Below are 18,976 nucleotides of genomic sequence, written 5' to 3'. Positions count from 1 at the left end.
CACAAATAATCTTCACTCCAGGGCCTCTCGATGGGTCAATCCGGCCATGATGAGACCTTGTAAAACACTGCAAATGACTGATTTTTAACACACTGCCTAGCTCAGACAGCTGAAACCTCACATTAGCTTCAGATAAAGTTTGATATAATAACTGCGGTGGATTTTGTCCCCCATCAGTTACATTGAAAGTGCCTTTAATGGCCAGCATGAACACAAGAAACATTCACAGTGTTCATTTTCCTATTCCTTGTAATTATATGTTGACTACCATCCTACTGGTTTGTTCATCATTGACTCTCATTATATAGTCAGCCTGTAATAGGTTTTTGTAACCCAGCTATGCTTTCTGTTTTCTATCCAGATTCAATTAAGCTATTTGAAAAAATCTGTAAATTGCTATTAATCATTTGTAATTATATCAGTCGGAAGTTTATGTTACTGCATTATTATTACACAATGTTTATAATATGTAATAGCTTATTTAACCATGTAACAACGGAGGAGGCTTTTAAACGTCCTGGCTGCTGATTGGACAAGCTGAAACAGGAAATGACGTAAACAGCGGCCGCATCACGTTTAATTTGAAACCGGAACAAACAAAAGAAACCAAAGCAAAGCCCAGCAGCTGCTCAGTGTTTTCCTTCAGGTTTTATAAAGATATAAATGAGCACACGGGGCCTGAAGTGTGCCTAAAACGGGATTATTTAACTTCTGCACCGCAGCTTTGAAAAAAAAAAAAAACGAGATAAAGATGACAGCACCTTAGCCAAACACCAGGATTTTATTTTTTTTTAATTTTTATTTCACAAGTTATCTATTTTTTAAAGCATAAACCTTTAAAGGTTTGGGTTTTTTTTCTTTGTTTTAAGTTATAATGAAGGGCTCCCATTCTGCCGTGGCAAGCCGGAGGAGGAGGGGGAGCAGCGGGGCGGCCGGGCTGCTGTGCCCGCTGCTCGGTGCGTGTCTCTGGGCTGCGGTGTCCGGATACAAGCCGGTGATCATAGTGCACGGTTTGTTCGACAGCTCAGGGGATTTTAAAAACTTACAGCGCTACATTAACGAGGTGAGTGGGCAGAATGAAGAGGAGCTGCTTCAGTGTGGCTGTTTGAAGATATTTTGTGGAGAGACACGCCGTTTGTTTTTGAGGAGTTAAAATGTACATTATATACTGCAGGCCTTACAGCTCACATCACCACATGTTATCAGCAAAACGTGAAGCTGCACCATGCAGCATGTGTTTTGCCACATTAGTCAGCCTTTCTCATAATGGAAGTGTGAAAACTTGTCTTGACATTGGCTTAATTTACTGCATTGTAATAAATAGAAATCATTTTTAATTTGTGCATGGAAATTGCCAGACTATCTTGAGCCAATCTGGACTTTTTTGCTACATAAAATCTGTGAGAATGAAGTTTTCTGGATGAGGGTTTGTTCTGTAAAGTTGTCAGGACTTGTAGTGACGAAATCCACAATGAAATGTGCCTTTTCCTGTTTTTCCTCTCGCGCCATCCAAACCTCTCACACATCCCTCAAGAGGTGTTGATGGTCTGAAAAGGGAAATTAAGTTCCTCTTTTTTTTCCACCTCTGTTGTATTAGAAAGCGGAAGACTGAAACCAGAGAAAAACCAATCGAAAGCGGAAATTCAGACCACGCTCCCTCTGCTTCAGTTGGTCTGTGCCTTATTACCAAACAGCCTAATGAATCATCAATATTTAAAGCACATCCTGATCAATTAGTAGCTAAACATCCCCACAGACCTTTGATAACACAGGAGTTTTACTTTGCCTGCGGTTGCTTTTAATGCTGAGGTTGGCGTGTTGTTTCTTGTAGCATTTTTATGCTTCATGCAACAACATGAGGAATTAATTAGACAGCGTTCCCCCACCCTACAAACCCAGCACACCCTGTTAATGAAGTGAAACCATCTTCTTCTCCCTCCTGCAGTCTCATCCTGGAACAAACGTGACAGTCATCGACCTGTTCGATAGGAGTGCCAGCCTGCAGCCCATGTGGAAGCAGGTGGAGGGATTCAAGGCAGCTATTTACCCAATAATGCAAAACGCCGCAGACGGGGTGCACTTTATCTGCTACTCTCAAGGTCTGTGAAATGAAGACATAAATGTGGTATTTGCTTAAGATTATAAAACAGTCTTGGTATGTGCCTTTAGTTACGATGTCATTTTTTGCAAAAACTGACCTCCAGGTGACACCGTATTCTGTAAATTGTAAATATTTCACACATATTTAAACGATGGGGCTGGATTTATTTTATGACTCTTGAGATTTCTGCTTCAGTCAGAAGTTTGAAATTCACAGCCAGCAGCTTGTAATTCAAACAGCTAAATGGTCCAGTTAGTAGAAACCAGGGGAAGAAATAAGTATGGCGAGTATGTTTTCTTTGGCCAAAATACATGGAAGTTACTCATTTGCCAGCCTGCTACTACAAAACATTTGTATTTATGTTAAGATGTATTTTTCCTGGTATAAAGCCATGATTTTCAAACAGCTCTTCCCCATGTTAGACTAGTGATGCACATCTGACAGTCGAGAAGTTGAAATATGTGTTAAAGCTGGGAGCTCACCATCCCCGCGATGGAATAAAGCAGGTAAAAAGGCTGGAAATTAATATTATTTGTCGACATTATCACAGGTGGGCTGGTCTGCAGAGGAATCCTCTCCACTCTGTCCGACCACAACGTCCAGTCTTTCATCTCTCTGTCGTCGCCTCAGGCCGGACAGTATGGAGGTGGGTTCAACATCAGAAGCTGAACACGTGGTCATGTAATCAATATTTTTATTATAACAATGTATCATATAATAGTGTGAAAGGGGTCGCTCATGGTGATGAACCGAGAACTATCACCTGAATCTGCAGCTCCCCTCAGTATTTCTGAGGTGTATAGTGAGCTTCAGCTCATCATTCAGCTGTAACAACTTTAGTGTTGTGATGAATTCTGACTGCTCTCGTGGCTTCGTTTTCAGCTGAATTGTGATTGTGAATGAATGAATCGTGAACAGCTAGAACTGATAAAATGCTTTTCATAGATAGATAGATAAAGAAAGTGGGTATTGGATTTAAATGCATCAGGTTGACGGAGTCAAAATGAAGGAAAATGTTACTCAGCTAAACTGCTGGATGTGTATATAAGCAGCTGTTTGCAAACACGCTCTCTCTGTAAACATTAAAGGTGATAATATGTCAATGTTGTGTTCACAACGTGTTTCTGCTGATCCGCAGTATCAGGTATTGCAGGTTTAACATGTTACGGACTGGTTTATTCTCTCCAGCTCTCAGCGTTGTTGTTCATCCTGCTCTCTTTCTCTTGTTCCCTTTCAGACACAGACTACTTGAGGTACCTCTTCCCACAGTTTGTGAAGTCTAACCTCTACCACCTCTGCTACACTTCAATAGGTCAGAGGATATCCATCTGCAACTACTGGAACGGTGAGACTCCAGAGACAAATATCTCATACAGTTGTAATTCAATGATATTCTTTAGCTTGTCAGACTTAAAAATGAGATACTCAGTGTGACTGTGTCACATGCAACAACGTCAGATTAAGTGTAAGAGAGGGTGTTTGTCAGATTGCTTAACCTCCAAGAAGCTTCATAAACAAGTGTTTTGACAGCTGGTTGTTTGTCCCCCCCCCCCACACCCTCCTCCTCCTCCTCCTCATCCAGACCCCCACCACAGAGACCTGTATGTGAACAGCAGTGATTACTTGGCTCTGCTCAACAGTGAGAGACCCAATCCAAATGCAACAGGTCAGCACATTCCTGTCATCCTATCAGTGGGTGTGTGTTTATCATAATGATGCAACAGTGGCCAATTATGACCTCAGGACTACTAAAAAGAAATATTAAGTAGGAGAGGGTTGTTGTGCAAAATAACAATGATAATAATACATAAATATCAATATCCTGCGTATGCTTCAACTTGTATAATGAAGCTGTCAAGAATGTTTTGAATTCGGTGCAGCACGGCCAGAGAAAACTGAGGAAAAAAAAGCGTTTGCTCAAAATGTAGAAAACCTACAACAACCAGAATGCACTGCACCGTTATCCTCAATAGCTGGCAGTGTTTCTCTCTCAGCGGAACATTATGAACTCTATGAAGCAAAATTTTTGGCAGCTGCAACAGGTTGTACAGGTGTGCCTAATAAAGTGGCCTCTGAGTTTATATTCATGATGTTTTCTGTCTAAATCTCAGAGTGGAAGACGAACTTCCTCAAAATCAAAAAGCTGGTGTTGATCGGAGGACCGGACGATGGAGTCATCACTCCCTGGCAGTCGAGGTCAGTTCATCCTCCGTCCTCCATCTTTTAACCTGATGTATGATTTCCTGTCATAATCATTCTTGTAGGCAAAATTTTACAGTAATCACAGTGATTTTGTCGGAAAATCCAGCACAGGATCAACTTTTGGACATTTCTCTACTGTATACACTTGGGGCTCACAGTTGCATGAAACTGATCCTGATGCTAAAACACCAGTAAAATAAAAGTTCATTCAACTGAATATTGTTCATGCACTTCTGAAACCCAGATGAAAGCCAAAACATTTAAATTTGTTTTCAGATTAGAGTTTTTTTCTCCTCTACAGTTGAGGGATTTGTTTTTTTCATCATACACTCTGAATGAACTACAAAGCTGCAAACTGTTTTATCCTTTTATATTTATTTCTGCTGCATTACTGTGGAGTCTACAAAGTCTGTTTTTCTATGCTGATTACTGCATAGAATCCTGAATGCTTTTCAGGATTTTTTTTCTCCTGTTTTCTGCCTTAAGTGAATCAGATGACTCTCATGTGATGCTCACACTTTTTATCTTTCTTGTGTCTCTCATGATTTTTAGCCAGTTCGGATTTTATGACAACAACGAGACTGTTGTTGAGATGCAGGACCAAGAAGTGAGTGAAAATCACACTGCAGACACACATACTGTAAATGACACTGTTTTTAGTTTATATTAGTGCCATTCATGATCATTACAAACTAGACAAAAAGCTCGAGATGGTTAGTTTCACTAATTTGCATCGGTGCATAAAAGTTCATGAAGCGATTTTCCAATTTAAAAAAGTGTGGACCGGAGATGAACTAGTGCTGTCAAATCATGTCAAATTGCACCGTGAACTCAACCAAGTTATCGTCACAGTCCCATGGACTTCATCTTTATTCTCACCTCAATCACATAACAATCTGAGCCGTTTCTCTTAAGCAAAACAATTCATTTTACATAAGACTCTAGAAAGTGAAATAGTAAAAAATACGGTCTGGTCAGCGGAACGTAGAACAACACGTCCTGAATCATGACCTCTTTTTTCCTCTTTCAGTTGTATTTAAAAGATATTTTCGGTCTGAAGACGCTGGCGGCTCGTGGAGATCTGATCATCTGCTCTGTTCCAGGCGTCGAACACGTGTACTGGCATTCGAATGAGACCGTGTTCCACATGTGCATGGAGAAGTGGCTGGTGTGAAACAAAACTCTGTTACAGCACACACACAGATACACACTCAAAGATACACAACATGTAGTTTTATAAACTGTTAACCTCGATCGTGTGTTTGAAACCCTACAACCTACAACCACTGCAACGAATCCTCAATAGCATTTGTGACCGTACTCTGTAGGATTTAATCTCTCTCTTAATCTTTTGGATTCCTGGATTCTTAGAAATCACGTCATAATCCAACAGTTTTGTCAGCGTTTGTTCTTCCTTCTACATTTCTATGTTTCTTCTATTTTGTTTTTTTTACGCTCAGCCAAGTATCTACAAGATTACTTTAAAAGGAATAGTTTGACAGTTTGGGTGGATATTTTTTCTTGCTGAGAGTAATTTAAGAAAGAGTGATGCCACTCATGCCTGTACATTAAATATGAAGCTATAGCCGGATGCTAGTTAGCCTAGCTTAGCATAAAGTCTCACAGCTAGCCTGGCTCAGCCCAAAGGTAACACATCCAACCACCAGCACGTCTGAGCCTCACGAATTAACACATTATATGCAGGTTATTTAAACAGCTTGTGGTTTTTATGGGAGGTGGTGTGCTGGACTATTTCTTCGGTGTGTCCACGGTTACTTCCTGGAGTCTTGTTGTCACTGTGAGGTTGCCAAGCGACCAGCGGAGACTCCAGGAAGTTACTACTCCACGCATAGAAATAAGACATAGAGTTGTCCTTACATTTAAAGTTTTGTACAGGTTAAACAATTGAGATGTGTGCGTTAAATGTGCTGGTAGGTGGATTCTTTTACCTTCAAACAGATCCACGCTAGCTGTTTCACCCTGTTTCTAGTCTTTGTGCTAAGCTAAGCTAACTGGCTGCTGGCTTCATATTTACTGACCTGAGAGTGGTATCGATCTTTTATTTAACTCTCGGTAAGAAAGAGAATAAGCTAATTTCCCAAAATGTCAAATGCCACTTATTTATCATGTATTTTACACGGTGGTGCTGTGGAGAAATTCAGCACATCACTATCTGCGACCTTATTTTCTCAGTAAGTAAAGAACAAACTATCAACGGCAACAAATATAAAGGTTTAACTCTTAACTCTTATTAACTCTTATTATGTTATTAAAGTCTGCAGCGGTAAAGCAAATCACTGAAGGGGCACTTCAGCAATTTATTACTGCATTTCCACAAAGTATGTGGACGTTTAAGAAGAGAAAGGTCAAAAATCAATGTAGCAGAGGCTGAAATATTTTTCCCCAAGTTTAAGTCTAGTCCCTTAAAATGCTGCAATTTCCATAATGTAACTCAATCTTTTATTAGACCCTTCCTGCAGCAGTCGCAAGCCCAACAATTGATGGAGTGCCCCTTTAATGTGTATGACAATGTTAATTTATGACTTTAAAATACAGAGCCCACACACATGCGAACTGTATACGTACATATATCCATGTGTGTGTCTGTGTGTGTTTGGCCGCACATACCTCAGAACAACACACAACACAACAGTGCCTGAGCGACGACGTTCTTGTCTACATGTACAGACTCACTGCCATGCTCATCTCATGATGCAGTAATTTCTATCTTTTTATCCTTCCATTTTTAACCCAGAGGGATCATGTTTTTTCCTGTGCTAGTTTTAGTGTGCAGATAATGAATATCATGTTTATTATCGTTATCATGCAGTGCTATGGAGCTTCAGTAGATTAAGCCTTAAATCTTCCCCCCCCATGCCTCCCAGTGTTTCATGTCCCAAACCGAAGTGCTATGACTCACTGCCTTTAGTGACGGTGCTAAAAAAAAACAAACAATGATGTGGAGGGAAGGAGAGCAGCCGTAGAGTGGCAGTGCTATATTAGTGTTTACCTGTCCACCAGACTATTGCACGTGGTAGTCTTTACCTCCCACATCGCATTTAGATATCTCAGGCGTTTTAGCAACCTCCTTGTTTGTCTGCCTCTATTGGAAAAGGGATCGATTTCTCTTAATTGTTTGCATTTTGTTGGATGTTTATGCCTGTCTGTTGCTCTTGTAGATGTTTCCAAAAGGAAGAATGGAAATATATTACATTGTGTGATATAACAAGAAGTGAATTACTATTTCAAAGAGTAAAGTAAGCATTGCACAATATTTAACCAGATTAAGAGAAGGGAAATGATGAAAAATGGACGATTTTAACTGTTTTAAAGTTGTTAAATTTGCAGTATTATTTTAATATTGTTGCATCCTTTGTTTCATGTAAACTTGTATAAATTAATTGCTTAAAAATGGATTGAAGAGATGTCCTCTCTGTTAGGTTTTCTGGCTTTACGAACAGTAATTGTGGACATGGACACTTTTTCAAACAGAAACGACTATTTTGACACTGCCCTACAATTTCTACAGTGTTTGGTCTGCCAATGAAAACGTGTCAAATGTTGTCAATTCCTCAATAAAAGGCAGTTTTGAGCATTTCTATTTGTCCTAATTTACTACAACAGGTTGTCTGGTCAGTTCAGGAAACACTTTCAGAATATCAGGAAAGAAATGTACACTGTATCTGTTTTTTAAAAGTGGATGAGCTGCATAAGCAGTAAGAGGTGCCTACACATCTAACGGTCTGATATTGCACAGATGATTCAAATATTGCACAGGTGAACACAGAGTGAGTTAGATACTGGAGCATATTTACTACTTAACCTCTTTAAGTCCTTTTTTGTAAATGCTTAACATGAGACCTAATTTAATTTCCCTGAAGTTTACTGTTTACTGGAGTTATCTGTTTTCAAAAATTGCATGTAATTTAATGTAATAAAACAAAGTCGATAAATTAATCAATAAATGCTTTTTTTCTTCATTATCATTTTTACCTTCACGTTTTGAAACTTTTACTCAGCCTTACTACACTTTCACAGTTTTATCAAATGATAGTGACTGCTAATCTAAAAAGAAAAGACTACATTTCCCTGCATGCTTTGCGCACCGGAAGGAACCCACCAGCTCACCGGATATCTGCTCGCGGCGCCCCGAAAAGGCCCTTTTCCGTCTCAGAGAAGTGTGGTACAGGACGGCAGACACAAGTGAGTGAAAAATTCACCTTTTCCTTGCTTCATATGTCTCCAGAAAGACAGTTCTCGGATGATTCGAAGTAGCACTCACTCCCGTTGTCCGAGAAATCCGAGCAGAATATCTTTATTTCGCCTTAATGTGGCTGTATTCGCATTAAGTGTTTCCCTTACGAGCACAACGGCGCTTAGCGTTAGCATGTGGCTAGCTTGCTAGCACATGTGGATGCGGCATGTTGGTTAGCCACCTTGATAGACTTCACTCTGTGCTCCATTTCACAGAAATTAGCGATCCTATACTCACAATTGCCACGTGTTTTCCACAGTAGGAACCATCACCACAGGTTTTTAATGTTACATGTCGCAATTTTTCGGGCGTTCGTTAGCTTGTCAGTTGACATAAGTTAGCTAATATTAGCAGCAGGCTCAACTCGGGCCCTGCTGCGAAAGTGTGGCTGTGTTTCTAACCCATCGCTGGACCTTACAGTTAATTATACTAAAATGTCATGTGCTCACGGGAAATGGTTTTAGGTTTGTGTCTGTATCGTGGTGTTTCTTTTAATGTCAGAGTTTAGCCTGAAAGCGGGCACCGCTGGGCATCACAGCTAAGATATCTAACTCAATCAGTGTAACTATGTTATGTGGGACTAACTGGGATTTATTATATTGCTGATATTGTTGAATGAACACTGGTACGTTCAAACTAGATTGAATCGATGAAATACGTGGCAAAGCTTGGTGACGATGTCAGATCCTGTTGTATTTATGTTGTGATCAATAAACTATACAACTAATCTCTCATCTTAACGGATTAAAGGACGTCTTAAAACTTGGTTTCGGCATGCAAGACTGTTTCATAGTGTCCCAGCTCTGTCATAAGAATGTAAATGTTGGTGGGAGAAAACTGAGGTGCACACAAGGCAACAGGAAGTGTTTATTTTAACTGAGTTGCCTTGCCTTTAATTAAACACCTACTTTTTTTTTTTGTTAATCTCCAGTGACTGAGTGGGAGACTGCCCCGGCCGTGGCTGAGACCCCGGAAATCAAGCTCTTTGGCAAGTGGAGCACCGATGATGTCCAGATCAATGACATCTCCCTGCAGGTAAGCAACAAGAGATGCATGCTGCTTGTGTCAGATGTGTTTAATAATGTGCACTTCATCAATGTAAAGCGAGGCTAGAGTCACGCCTCGACACTGACCTGTTGTCCTGGTGTGCTAGAGTGCTCGCAGAGGAAAAATGTCTTTGCTTATTCATTGGCTGTAGTCTGTTGTGGCCCAGTCAATCACCAACTCAGACACATTACCCCTTCATGCATACTGTACCTCAACAATGCTGTATTCAAATCTGTTTAAACCACAATGCTTAAACTACCCTCTGTCCACTTCAGGATTACATTGCTGTGAAAGAGAAGTACGCCAAGTACCTGCCACACTCTGGGGGACGTTATGCTGCCAAGCGTTTCCGTAAGGCCCAGTGCCCCATCGTGGAGCGTCTGACCAACTCCATGATGATGCACGGCCGCAACAACGGCAAGAAACTGATGACCGTGCGCATCGTCAAGCACGCCTTCGAAATCATCCACCTGCTCACTGGAGAGGTACGTACCACTAACTTTCACAACAATCGTCTCTTGTTCAGTGTGACTTAAAATATTAAGACGGCAATTAAACCATGAGGTACAGCAACGGGATCAGGTGTTCATTGTTATGATGCTGAAGACATATATATATATATATATTAACAGACTTTAGAGGATAGTTAACAGCACTGAGATTAGATTTATGCTAATCAAACTTGAAGAGAGAAATGCAGATGTGCTGTTAATGACAGGTATGAAAATAAGTTTTTTTTTAAAAAAAAAAAAAAAAAAAAGACCATAGGCATTATGCCGACAATTCTATTTTTCTGTTTCACGTCACTTTCTGAACAATAGACTTTATTAAATTCACAGATATTTAAGTAAAAATCTGCTCTTGTCACAGGGCACTTCACAGAAGAAACTAACTGTGAAACCATTTATTGTTAGACCCACTAACAGTACAGCCCAGAGCTCTTAAGCAAACTGAATAAAAATGGCAAACCAGCCCGTTAGGTGTCTGTCATGGATATCTTACTTTACCACATGTTGTACATTGATTTTTTTCTCACAGTTTTTTTTGAATTATGTTCCCAGAATCCCCTCCAGGTCTTGGTGAATGCCATCATCAACAGTGGACCCCGTGAGGACTCCACCCGTATCGGACGTGCTGGTACCGTCAGGAGGCAGGCTGTGGACGTGTCGCCCCTCCGCAGAGTCAACCAGGTGACGACACTCATCTACATTTAAAGCAGTTTCTCCATTCTGCATCTCTCTAGAGGAAATTAGTTTTTCCACCATTTAAATATTCAATCCTCCTTTTTACTGAAATAACTGTTATGCATTTAGCGAGGCTAGAGTCACGCCTTGATACAGCCCGTTGTCCTGGTGTGCTAGAGTGCTCGCAGAGGAAAAACATCTTTGCTTATTCATTGGCTGTAGTCTGCTGTGGCCCAGTCAATCACCAACTCAGATACATTACGCTACTGACCAGCGTTTATTATTTATTTTGCCAGCCTGTCTCACCCACTAATGTCCTGCTCCCTCTCTCGTCTTGTAGGCCATCTGGCTGCTGTGCACAGGAGCAAGAGAAGCTGCTTTCAGGAACATCAAGACCATCGCTGAGTGCCTGGCTGATGAGCTGATTAATGCAGCAAAGGTAACTTTATCAATTTAGAGCATGACCAGTCTGAGGATATATAACACTGTTCTAGAGATCACTCAGTAGTAAAACAATTCCTGTTATTGCAACCTCCTGATGCTTAGAGTCCATAACTCATGTCCTGAAAGGTATAAAACGATTTAACAATTTCTTCTCCTCTTCAGGGTTCATCTAACTCTTATGCCATCAAGAAGAAGGACGAGTTGGAGAGAGTTGCCAAGTCCAACCGTTAAACATGTTTGCTTTCTAACAACAAATAAATTTGAAGAAATTTCTGTTGATGTCCTGAGTATTTGGATTCTTTGACAGCAAACAGACACAAATCACAAGCAGTTCTGTCTTGTTGAATTTTAATGGCATCACTACAGTTGCTACAAATTCATACATAAAGCTAAAACAATTCTCTCAGTATTTCTATTCTTAGCAGCTATGTGTCCTGTAATTGAGCCTTTAGTAAAATGATTAAAATTAACATGGAAATGAATATGAACATGATGCTGTATATTGTTACAAATGTGCAGACATGAATTCAGGTACCACATGGTCAATTATAGACTTCATTTGACTGGTTACTCGTTCCAGGTCACATTGACTATAGTAACAGACTGCTAGGACGTACTGAAAATGTGATTTTTTTCCTTAATATTTTGGCTGGAATCATGAAGCAGGTGTTTAAATCTGATTTAAGTCTTGTTGAATAATATAGACTCCCTCATACAAACATCTGTTTGCCCCATGTCTGCATTTCTGTCAATTTCACTAAATGTTTTCTGCAGAGACTGGGAAAAGTTGTGGTCACAAGTTTAACAGTTTGAAACTACAGCTGAAATAGTGGTTTCATGAGTACGACTGCTGGAGCTTTGTGAGGGGATAAGGATGCTGCACTGATGGTTCAGCAGGGGGAGCAGCAGCAACAAGAATCAGTTTGCAACAGAAAGTCAGTTAGATGTTAGTCAGATTATATTTGGATGCTGTGAGTCAGTGTTTTTCCCCTCACGATAAATACATGTTTTATTCTGTGCTGAAGCCCCTTAATCCCACCATGAACATGTGCTGTGTGACGTACTGATGTTTTTCAGAAATAGGTGTGCTTTCTGTTGATGAGGAGGCAGAGCGAGGACAGAGACGCTCCCAGTTTGGAGGCCTCGCTGCAGGCTGTAGGCAGCAGGGTGTAGTTCTGTAGTTTCTGGAAGGCCTGCCGAGAGGACAGAGGAAACTATTTACTCATCCAGACACACTCATTACAGACTGCACTGGATACACTGAAAGGGAAGATGTTACTGGCTAATAAGAGATGGAAAAACTGCTTCACTGTCTAGAATTCACAGCAGAATAACTTCAAATAGCTAAAAGATGTTAATGGTTTTGACAGTCAATTCAAGACTTCAGTAACTGACTGAATATTAAATAAAATTCAGCTAATCTAATACAATAGTAAAGTGTACTTCTGATAGTTAAAGTACATTTTCCTGACTATATCTACAATTACTTCAGTAAAACTTTTCATTGCAGAACGTTTACTAATAATGGAGTACTTTTACAGTGAGCTATTAGTACATTTACTTTTGAAATGAAAATTATTTGAATCCTTCCTCGCTTCACAAGATATTTCAGCTTTTGGATCCAAAAGGTGGACTGTCACTGGATATTTAATCCAATAGTTTGCATTGTGACACATTTGTTATTACATGCATTAGAGGAAACGTGGTCTATGGGTCTGTTACTCAATCAGACAACAAAATATGTACAGATGGGGCCACAGTTCACAGTAGGGAACAGTAGGATTCTGTGTTTTTGGAGCTTAACCTACTACTATGAACTAAAAGTCAGGATATCTTCAGATAGCTTTGTCACCCTGTGAGTCCCCCAATGTTAGTGCAGCACAATATTGCACTGCAAAAGGCAAGATAGAATAAAATTCTTTCCAGCCATAATCCTTTAATAAAGAGGAGGCTCTTTTTGAGACTGAAGCCTGCAATAAAAAAACAAAATGCTCAGCTGAACTCACAGAGACGCTGTCAGGACATTCCTCTGCAGGCCGGTGGAGCAGGAAGTCTCGATTGGACGAAGCTTTGATGTAGACGCAGTTTGCTGCTGATTCCTCTGGAACAGTGAGCACTTCATAGTGGTGATCGGTCAGCTGTTCCATCATCTGGAGACACACACTTTATGTTACTGTGCACCACCCTGACCACTCCCCACACACACACACACACACACACACACACACAGCAGCAGCAGACCACTCCCAACGTTACACACAGACTCAAAGGCAACATCAGTGCCATTATTGATATGACCTCAGCAGTTAGGAAATATGATGTGTGCAGTTCACAGTGGGACACAGAGAAAGGAAACTCTGACACATGCACACAGGATGAAGATGTATTATAGATAAGGCCAATATTGATATTGAAAGAGATGTTAGGACCTGGCTAATATGTGATTTTCTAATACCCAGAGAAGGAAACTGTTATTACTGCTATTATTAGCTGCAGTGTGAATGAAGCAAAGAAGAACTGCAACATCTGCTGAGAGAATGACCACGTTAGAGGTTATAAAGGAAAGAATCTGTCTGTCAGTGTGAAGTCAGTTGAATTGTGTTAAATTGTGCACTTGTATCCTTAATCGTGAGTAATGTCAATCCTTCTCAGCATATCATTTTATTTATTTTTTTAAAAACATATACACATACAAACATGCTTACCCGAAGCGTCTTCTTGGCTCCGTCACTGCTGCTGATGATGATTGTGTCTGGACCTCCCATGGAGCAGATGTTCTTCAGTCGGGCTCCTCCACAGACAGGGACGGTGGACACGGCAAAGTCCTGAACAGATGGAGGTTGAAACGTTTAATTAACACGCTGTCCCTTCAATATTGTAGTTTTGCGGTTGTCACCTCAGGCCTTTTTCTCAGCAGGCGCTGTGTTGAGTTGGAGAAGCTCAAGTGTCACTATTAACATTAACGACGGCTCTTGTTCTATTCAAGCGTCAAAATTAAAACACTTTGCTCGACATGAGGCGGCCTGCTGTGTGATTCAGACGTTTCCTGTGTGTCATGCAGTTTCAGCCTCTTGGTCTGAATAGTCCAACAGTCGGGTTTAATGCAGCTGCATCAATTCAAGACTTGACATTTATTCTTTTTTTTGTTTTGAGTTTTGAGAAAGTTACAATGTCAAACTTCCTGTTTAATGTGTCACATTGAGCTCTTGAACACCAAACGTCATGAAAAGTCACGTATTTGTATTTATTTGTCCATCCTGAATCCAGCCACCAGGGGGCAATCATGTCATCCATCTTTATATACAGTCTATGTCCAACCAATTATTGGACAAATGAATTTCAAAATTTCAGGGAATCACCAAAGTGATTATAATTCATACAGACGGGGGGCTTGTGTACCAAATGTTATTGCAATCCTGTGGCTGTTGAAACATCTCACTTAAAGCCACAAATGTCAACAGGAAAAGTCAGAGGATCACCTAAAACAGCAGGATTCATCCTCTGGGGACCATGAGTATCTGTATAAAATCTCACAACAATCTATCCGCTTCTTGGTGAGATGTTTCAGTCTGGACCAAAGAGGTGGACTAAGTGGAAAGTACTGCTATGCCCGTTTAAAAATACTGAATCAAACTGAGGATGCACTAAAAGGCATCTGCAAAACACTTTATATAGGAAACACATGAACTCCACCACTTAGTGCGATTACGGCATGATACAGAAGGATGCCTGACTAAATAGTTTTAGTTTTTTTAAATAGAAATAGTTTTCTTCTTTCATCCCCCAATCTGTCCACATGAACCCTCCCACCCACACTAATTGATACCAGACACACACGTAAGCACACACACCAGCAGTGTTGAAATGTAGGTTGTGCATAAAGAAGCAGAGGTGTGTAAAATGCACTTAAGAGAAGTGAAGGAATCAATACTAATGGGTGGGTTGTGTCAAGCTTGAGGGGGCCCCACTGTGTGGTCTCCATAATTTGGCCAATGAGACAGCCTCATTCATCACTGTTTACAGACTGTAATTCCCCAAATGCAATACAGCAAATGGCCACCTGCTCACTTTGGCAGCTGGGTTCGTTTTCTGACAAGCATCTTGGCACTAAGGCCATCTTTGTTGCACTGGCTAAAAAAAATGCTATTGATTATCTTAGAGTTATAGTATAATGGTGAGCTGTTTCCTGTAATTGTAAGAGCCAGGAGTCCATATCATAACCAATAAATGCAACATAATAAAAGCTTCTAAAACAAAAAAAAGAGTACTCTGCATCATTGATTTACATAGATAGTAAGTCATAGCTACATCTTCCCTCCATGCGTCTTACCCTAAAAGTGTCTGCCAGTACTTCCGCCCCTCTGCGGTTGGTGTGGGAGGAGATGCCGACGAAGAACTCCCTTCCTGTGAAGAGGACATCACTGCCCTCCAGCGTGGCCCCTCCGGTGTCTCCCTCCTCAGCCCCCATCTCCACCACGGTCAGGTTGAGCTCTGACATCACCCTCCTCACTGCGTCCGCCTGGAGAGATGAAGAGCGACACTTCACTTGATTCAGTTCAACTGGAACAGGCTCAGTGAACAACCACACAGGTGGTGCATGCTTCGCTGGATGAATAATGTGTTGCATGTATCTCTATTACCCTTTGTGCTATCCATCTATCATTCTTGTGAGGAAAAAACTGTGAATTCTTTATTATTTAATTTGGTTGAGTTCTGTAAAGATCACATGATAAAACCGCTGGAAGCTGTTTTGAAAGATGGTGCATTCATGGAAACTCCTTACTTCCGCTTTTTGGAAAATTTGCCATAGCTTCCGAATAATTTCTTGGTAACTTCAAACACATTTTGTCAAGAACACTACGAAATTCAGTACGTTGTAACCACAGAAACTATTCAACATATATGGAGAGTAAATGATCCATTGATGACAGAACAATAATGTTAATAATGTTAATAAACTTTTCTTTCAAGGAAATTCCAATTTTGTCTACAATCAGGACTAAATTACAAACTTCTTTTCACTGAACTTGCTTGAAAAATAGAATATTAAGGACCTGTATATAAAAAAAAACACATGACCAATTATTAATTGGACATGCACCGTTTGAAAGCCTTCCTTACAATTAGTACCAAATTACATTGTTCTTCCCAGGATGATAATTTGGAAGTTACAGACCCTTAAACTAAAGTGTTAAACAGACCTTTGATAACCAGGGTCTAAGTCAGCCCAGCTGCCAGAATATTGTATTTCTTTGCTAAACAAACAATAAAAGAAACCAAACAAAATGTCATGTTGGGGGTGATTTTAGTTCTCTTGCATTAAAAATGCTTTCTGCAGTCTAGTCTGAAGTATCACATGTCAGAGTTGACAAAAGGCAACTGAATGCACCAACAAGTAGCTACAAGGATGTGTTTGACCGTGTGACAATAATGTCACTTAAAATACAAATGCGCCTAATCTCCATCTTAAACGAGTGAAGCATCAGCTGCAGGTTGATTTTCATACCACACAGATATGAAGTGAAACATGTGGCTGCTACTTACGGCCCTTTACCACACAAAGCAAGATTAAGTGCAGAGGATTAGAGTGAAACAAATGGCTAAACAAACGTCATTTCCTTCTCCACTGTGGTACCTCGCTGCGCCTCTGCTGTTTGAAGGGCCTGGTGATGAGCGCTGTGTGTCCCTGGATGACTGCCACATCGTCTATCCTCCAGCTCTCTGGCAGCTCGGGGTCAGGGGGGATCTCGATCAGCTGCAAGCCCACCTTCTGCCTCAGGGCTCCTGTCAGGCAACCAAACTGCCGCTGAGCTTTGGCCTGGTCCACTGAGGTCTCCCCGTTCTCACGACCGTCTCCCGCTGTTTTCCCAAAGGTCTCTGGGATTCCCCGCACCACGGCGTGGGTGAAGCTGCCATATGGGCACATGTTTGCCATGATTTCAATTAAGACCGTCTATAAAAAGTGGTAGCGATTACTGGTGCTCTGTCAAGAGGCCGATAGATAAGTTTGCTCTGCCAGAAGACAAGCGAGAGGTTGTAAAAAGATGTGTAGGTGTGTTTTTTCACAGTCTAGTCTTGTAAAAACAGCAGCTGAATGCTACACAAAGCTGATGGGATGATTTAGGAAACCCAGGAGGACAATGAAGAGCATCTTCATCCCCGTATCTCTCGGCCTCTTCTTTTATTCCAATACTCCACCGGCTACTCCTCCATCTGCAGGCGCCACGGAGTGGAGGCAGATGATCCCAGCCTGAGACAGAGGCACATGGACACAATCATTCACACATTTTCTGTTTCATTTCAAAGCCACGTAACACTTCGGTCTGAATGGTGCATGAAGCGTGACACTAAAGAACTGTACTTATGTGAACTGGTGATTGTTAGTTTGTAAGAGGAAACAGCTATAATTCAACACCACATAAAAACATTCGAGGGCAGCTGAAATAACAGAGATAGCGCAGCTGAAAGTAGACAAAAAGAGCATTGTCCGAGGTTAGATTATACAGAAACATTATTCAATAGTCCTGCAATATGCTGCAAAGCTTTCCCATGTTTGGCAGTGGGTTTGATTTGGGACAATTGCCCTTTTATCATCTTCCTGGTAACTCAGTAGTCGCCCACTGTGGGGCAACAGTAAGGGACTCAGTTCCCTTCTACACAGGATATTTCTTAAATCTGCTTTATGACTAATGCAACAAGTGCTGGGCTTTGATATTCAATGGAGTTATAGCAGCTGCACATTATGAACACTTACATGCAAGTTTAGGCTATCTAATCCCCAGTATTTTATTGTCTGTGTCACCCCTAAAGAGATCACTGATACCTTGTGGAACAACAGTGTTTTCCCTGATGTAAATTTCAAATTTTTAAAAGCACTATTATGTGTTTCAATTTACTCTGGAAGTCCATCCTGCATATAGCACAGTCCTGAGTAATCCAGCTGCAAAAATACATATGAACCTCATCCACACAGAACAAAACATCTAGAGTGTTTGGCTGCAGGAGTGCGCCGCCCAGCACTTCACTGCTCCTTCCCAAATACTTGTGATGATGTTCCTCATCTTCCCAACGGGAAACTACCACCAACACTCCCAGAAGTTGCACAGATATCAAATACAGAAGCGGACTCATCTCTGCTCACCTGTTTTAAGGGTCTCAGCCTCCACGCTCAGCCGCGTTTTCCTCTGTTTGACTTTATTTCCACACTGACCCAGTTCCCGTTACTCACCCGCTCCCTTTTCCCTCTGTCTCCCTGCCGACACGTCAAGATGGCGACTGTGAATATGCACATTTCCGGTTATGTATTTCAAAATAAGACAGCTACTAAGTATTTTAGCTGTGTTGCGTCGTCTAGTCTTCCAAATCTTACTTTATTAAATTGAACAGCTTAAGTGCTCAAAGTCAACACAATGGTAGTGAAGCCGAAATATAGCAGTTACGGATATTACTCGCTAAAAACTATAAAGATTTAAGAACAGTTATGCTCTTATTCTTTTAAATCGCTCAACTTCCGTCTTCTTGGTGTGTTAATGGCGGATTTACCGCAGATCTCCCACCCCTTTATCACAGCGCCCCCTCCCCTCCCCCACACGCCCTGTCCGGATTCAATCAACGCTGATTTGAGCCCACTCTGTTGTGTTGGCTCCAACTTAACTACACCTTATTCAATCACACCACATCAGCGAGTTCAAAATCACTGGTTGTTATCAACACTTTTTTCTGTAGTTAGTCTACAGTATAATT

The 18,976-nt window shown here is 41.0% G+C and overlaps 3 protein-coding genes and 2 non-coding genes across 5 annotated transcripts; 4 read left to right on the top strand and 1 right to left on the bottom strand.

The window, feature by feature from the left end:
- Positions 1–612: 612 nt before the first annotated feature.
- Positions 613–5,802, top strand: ppt2b (palmitoyl-protein thioesterase 2b). The gene is made up of 8 exons (XM_070846613.1): positions 613–1,063; positions 1,946–2,099; positions 2,652–2,747; positions 3,339–3,446; positions 3,684–3,767; positions 4,213–4,297; positions 4,856–4,910; positions 5,334–5,802. The coding sequence occupies exons 1-8, from the start codon at positions 875–877 to the stop codon at positions 5,475–5,477; spliced, it is 915 nt and encodes a 304-aa protein (XP_070702714.1). The 5' UTR covers positions 613–874; the 3' UTR covers positions 5,478–5,802.
- Positions 5,803–8,444: 2,642 nt separating this feature from the next.
- On the top strand, positions 8,445–11,506 carry rps5 (ribosomal protein S5). The gene is made up of 6 exons (XM_070845980.1): positions 8,445–8,506; positions 9,490–9,593; positions 9,881–10,090; positions 10,667–10,795; positions 11,130–11,228; positions 11,396–11,506. Coding segments are annotated over exons 1-6 (612 nt in total). The 5' UTR covers positions 8,445–8,505; the 3' UTR covers positions 11,465–11,506.
- On the top strand, positions 9,661–9,795 carry LOC139216082 (small nucleolar RNA SNORA3/SNORA45 family). The gene has a single exon (XR_011585544.1). It is a non-coding gene; the product is annotated as a small nucleolar RNA SNORA3/SNORA45 family (small nucleolar RNA).
- On the top strand, positions 10,917–11,050 carry LOC139216081 (small nucleolar RNA SNORA3/SNORA45 family). Its single transcript, XR_011585543.1, has one exon. It is a non-coding gene; the product is annotated as a small nucleolar RNA SNORA3/SNORA45 family (small nucleolar RNA).
- A 64-nt stretch (positions 11,507–11,570) lies between the features above and the next one.
- On the bottom strand, positions 11,571–18,453 carry ddah2 (DDAH family member 2, ADMA-independent). The gene is made up of 6 exons (XM_070845978.1): positions 18,375–18,453; positions 16,869–17,483; positions 15,564–15,752; positions 13,939–14,058; positions 13,240–13,383; positions 11,571–12,426 (listed from the first exon to the last, which is right to left on the bottom strand). The coding sequence occupies exons 2-6, from the start codon at positions 17,166–17,168 to the stop codon at positions 12,307–12,309; spliced, it is 873 nt and encodes a 290-aa protein (XP_070702079.1). The 5' UTR covers positions 17,169–17,483; positions 18,375–18,453; the 3' UTR covers positions 11,571–12,306.
- Between the last annotated feature and the right edge of the window lie 523 nt (positions 18,454–18,976).

The sequence above is a fragment of the Pempheris klunzingeri genome, chromosome 16, assembly GCF_042242105.1.
Source record: "Pempheris klunzingeri isolate RE-2024b chromosome 16, fPemKlu1.hap1, whole genome shotgun sequence".
NCBI lineage: Eukaryota > Metazoa > Chordata > Actinopteri > Acropomatiformes > Pempheridae > Pempheris > Pempheris klunzingeri.
The sequence above is the reverse complement of the archived record's forward strand: the minus strand, read 5'-3'. Positions and strand labels throughout refer to the sequence as shown.